This window comes from Oncorhynchus mykiss, chromosome 26, assembly GCF_057628025.1.
Source record: "Oncorhynchus mykiss isolate SJ-2025 chromosome 26, ASM5762802v1, whole genome shotgun sequence".
Classification (NCBI taxonomy): Eukaryota; Metazoa; Chordata; class Actinopteri; order Salmoniformes; family Salmonidae; genus Oncorhynchus; species Oncorhynchus mykiss.
The window spans coordinates 15,735,242-15,739,552 of NC_143047.1; the positions used below are offsets into that span (position 1 = coordinate 15,735,242).

The 4,311-nt window shown below is 41.5% G+C and overlaps 1 protein-coding gene across 2 annotated transcripts; it reads right to left on the minus strand.

The window, feature by feature from the left end:
• Nucleotides 1-295: 295 nt before the first annotated feature.
• LOC110506456 (G2/mitotic-specific cyclin-B1) lies at nucleotides 296-3,992 on the minus strand. Of its 2 annotated transcripts, none has more exons than XM_021586076.3 (10): nucleotides 3,732-3,992; nucleotides 2,998-3,155; nucleotides 2,470-2,598; nucleotides 2,258-2,365; nucleotides 1,885-2,076; nucleotides 1,553-1,711; nucleotides 1,230-1,466; nucleotides 863-1,012; nucleotides 567-677; nucleotides 296-476 (listed from the first exon to the last, which is right to left on the minus strand). In XM_021586076.3, exons 2-10 carry the CDS (start codon nucleotides 3,079-3,081, stop codon nucleotides 363-365), a joined length of 1,284 nt encoding a protein of 427 aa, XP_021441751.3. In that variant the 5' UTR covers nucleotides 3,082-3,155; nucleotides 3,732-3,992; the 3' UTR covers nucleotides 296-362. The 2 variants fall into 2 exon arrangements, with proteins under 2 accessions (XP_021441751.3, XP_021441752.3); XM_021586077.3 differs by having other exon boundaries at nucleotides 2,998-3,144; nucleotides 3,732-3,813.
• Nucleotides 3,993-4,311: the final 319 nt, after the last annotated feature.

Below are 4,311 nucleotides of genomic sequence, written 5' to 3' on the forward strand. Positions count from 1 at the left end.
CCAGGCAAGGAGCACAATGTGCAGCTAGGAGTTTAACCCTGAAAAGGCCCCTGGGAGAGGCAGCAGCGCCATGCACTGAATATAGATTTTTTTGTTTTCCCCTTTGCTGAAATCTTGCCATACACTTTGAAGGCGGGTGGAGTAATTCCATTTATCCCATCCGTTTCACTTTGATCACTTGTTTTTAGTTAAACAACCCCCTACATGCACGAGTCTGCTGTGGATGCCAATGTGATGCTTACCATGACAACATATCACATACATTAATCTTGCTTTTTAAAATCAAGACAAGCCATTGAAAACTAAAGATTTATTTAAAAATTGTTCATAAAGTGGTAAAAACACAGGGTAAATCAGTCGTGTCAACAGTGAGAGTTGGACAGTTTGTTAATGTAGGCGTAAGCCCTGGTAGATGTCAGCTCTGGAAGACAGCTGACCCTGAGTAGCTTGACATTGTCATACTTCTGCTTGATTGACTGGAGAGAAAAAATAAGTTTCAGTTAAACATTGCTGTGAGGCCCTACAGTACATCACTGGGCTAGAAGTCATCTAAAGACTGGGCTCACCAACTGCTTCATGCTGCCATCATTCAAGCGCTCCAGCATCTTGGCAATGCATTGCATCACAGGTAGCAGAGAGACCTCTGTGTAGCCTGTGTAGTGCTGTAGGGCTGGGGTCTATGGAGCAAACGTTAAGTATCAATTCAGTGACAACAGAACAGTGTTGAAGTTGACACACATCACTTCATAACTGTAACTTTATCAGGAATCCTAAACCAAAGAAATCTAATGGATTATGGGGTTAGAAGTGTCTAGTTTCATACACTTCCCATAAGTCAAAGTATTCATTGCTCATAACTGACCCATTCATAACCAGCAGAATCATGAAGGATCCTGGATGATAAAGCAAGAGCTGCTGCAGCGGTCAGGGATGGTGGATGGTGAACTGAGGCATAGTCCAGAAGGGTCAGCTCCAGCAGGTATTTAGCCAGACCATAACCAACAGGCTGAAGCTAGAAGATAAATGTACTGGCATGCAATATCATTTGTTGCCATGTGGCTCTGAACCAATGGTCATGGTCACTTAAATAGCTGGTCAGCAAGTACAATTAAGGAATAAACAAAAATGTCAGCACAGGAAGTAGGAATGCACAGCATGAAGCAAATTGGGTGAGTTTGCGTCAGGAGAACTAAACAATGTGTATTAGATTTTCAAATACAAAAACTCACCTTCCCAACCTTGGAAGCTCTCCTTAGAAAGTGAACTGGTGGTGGTCGTCCCAGTTCATAGTTCAAGGCTTTCAGAATGGTAACTTCCATCAAGCGTATCTCAGCACAGGAGTAGGTGAAGTCTGTTATATGGGCAAAGTCCTTCACCACGGGAGGAGCGATTTCCTCGTACTTGGAAGCGATGAGCATCGCAGTGACACCAACCAGTTGCAGAGACTTCTTTTGCACTGGATAGTCCTGAGCAAATGAGAAAACGATGGATACATTTTTTTTTTTTTTTTAAGTCAAATGTATCCGACCATCAGAGGAAAAACAAGCCATACCTGGAGAAAGCGGTCGATGATCCCAACAGTCATGTAGAGGGTCTCCTGGTGCAGTCTGAACTGCTTCTGGACCTGTACCAGCCAGTCAACTAGAATACTCCGCATGCTCCCAGTCACATCACAACCCTCCAGATGACATGGTTTTATAGCCATGGCAACCTGTCACACAGTAAGAGAGGGGTCTGTGCGAGACACAGGATCTTGACTAATAATGGTTCATGTAGTGAAAAAGGGAAACCGGTGTTGCCTCTGACAACCCAAATAAAATAAAATCACATGAAATTGAATTAGGCTCAGAACAAACAAAAGATAGTTGAAATTAGTCCCAAAACCTCCAGGTTCCTTAGATGAGCGTAAATGTCCTTCACATAGTCACTGCACAGCAAGGGGTCGCCCGCGTCTGCGGAGTCCACATCTGGGATGTTGAGCAGGGCATGTGAGAAGGCCCGTGGCACATTGAGCCCCTCGTTCCGAGTGGCCTCTTGGCTCGAAGGCTGCTCAGGGGCAGCTGGAATGGGCTTGGCCTAAAGAACCAGATATAGAGAAGTGGATGGAATTCTCTGTGACGCTGAACTACAGACAACGAGTGCACAACATCCATGACAACTCAGATTGTAGCATATTGGATTAACATTTCCATAGAGTAGTGATGTATATCTAACTACAGTTAAGCCCGGCTTTAACCTTCTCTCCTTAAAATCTCACCTGTCTGACCAGATCACAGTTGCCAGCCCCAGTGTTCTCCTTTGAAATAACATGGACTCTTTCAGTGGCGCTCTGCTTACATTGAGCTGGTTTGACGGGAACAGACGTCTGTTTCTCAGGAAAATAAAACGTAGATAATTATTCAAACGTTGTACCAAAAACTGAACCACACCGTAATTAAAATGTATTATTTGAAAAAAAATTAAATTTACATTTGTTTTAATCCCTTTGGCATTGTTCAGTTTGCTTGCTACATTTCCCAAAGGCACTCTGGACCTCAGGCCATATGAGGTGGCAGGTTTTCCTGGTAAGGAAACATTCTCCTCTGACTTGGTCTGGACCTTCAATTCAACATTTAAAAGCACAATTCTGAGTTTGTCCAACAGTAGCCCATCACTTGGTTTGTTAATTAAGTGTATTTACAAATACTAAAATACCAATGTATATTTTGGGTTAATACATGGACGACGAGGCATTCATAATATTCTTCAATACCCAATGGGCATAAATTAAGTGAAATGTCTACTGAACAGAAGGAAATATCCTAGCTCTTGAGAACCTAAGGCCATACACAAGGGATATAAATATCCCAGAGTGTGCCTTCACAGTAGCCAAATAAGAATAGTTGATTACCTCAAGATGAGACAGCCACATGACAAATTACAACATTCTTGTACCCCAGTAAAACCAACGACAGTTCACTATTAGCCTAACCATAAATATCAAAGCATCAGTCATACCTTTACATTTGGAACTGCACATGTCTCCTGATTGGTAGGATTGGTCTCTTTCACAGGCAATTTAGACCTCAAGTTGTAAGGCATTGAGACAACAGGTTTTGCAGTAATAATAGTCTCTTCTGGCCTTGCTTTTCAGGTTAGGGCCACCTATAACAGACCTATAGAATATGTATCCTTCAGAACATAAAATACTCTGTACCAGCCCATCAACAAAGTTGATGGAAACCCATAGGCTAATTTATCACTGACCTGTACTCAGGGGTAGACATAACAATATATAGTAAATCTGTCTCCATCCATTTAGCACAATGTTATGCATTTGCAACATGTGTGACATGTCACAAATTCCAATTTGTAGGGCTTAACGTTAGCTAGGTGGCTAACACTAATGTTAGCTAGGTTATGAGTTAGGTTTAGGGTTAGTTAACATGCCAAGTAGTTGCAAAGTATCTAAATAGCAGTTCAAAGTTGCTAATTAACTAAAATGTTAAAGTTGTCTGATGAGATTTGAACACGCAACCAAGGTTGCTAGACATTCCCACACACCCTCTTTACAATTTTGCCTTAAGTAAGCTTGTCTTATGGAGCCATAACAAAATGTAACATATAATAGTGTCCCAGATTTACGTTTACTATGGTACGTCTAGTCTATGACAGCTGGTAGCAAACTTTGCACTGGCAGTAGCCTACTGCTGCCAAATATATGTATATATAAATCATTGACAGAAGCTTACATGCGTTATTCTAGAAGCCACAAGGAACAATAACCCGCAAAAGAACAGAGAGCGCTGGGGTTCAACTTCACTGAGATTCAATGACATTTACAGCTGCCATGTAGTGCGTTCACAGCAACAGCTGTGTTCAATGACATTGATTAGAAATTAGACTCATGCTGCGTTCGTGTAACCACATACGACTGGGAAAAATCCAATAGAACGGCCCTCCAACTGGTAATTACTAGTTGGAAACTTCTATATAATCCTCATGCCGCGTTTAAGTACCAGTCGGAATGTTTTACTTGCTTACTGGTTGTAGTTATACACGTGACGTGCAAGTCAGAAATTGAGTTTTTCTAGTTCGGACTGGCACATGAACGTGGCATGAGCGCCCACTTCTCCCATATGCTCACCTCTGACATCACCTATTAAGGAAATTACCGCGATTATATAATTTTTGGCAGTTAAATGCAAAAACAAAACATTATTTATAAAAGGCAATCTATTAAAAAATATATGTTAACACTAATTTATTTACAAGCATGATAGCTGTACTTTCAGTTTTCTGGTTTAAGCAGCTGGTTGGCCATTAGCCAAT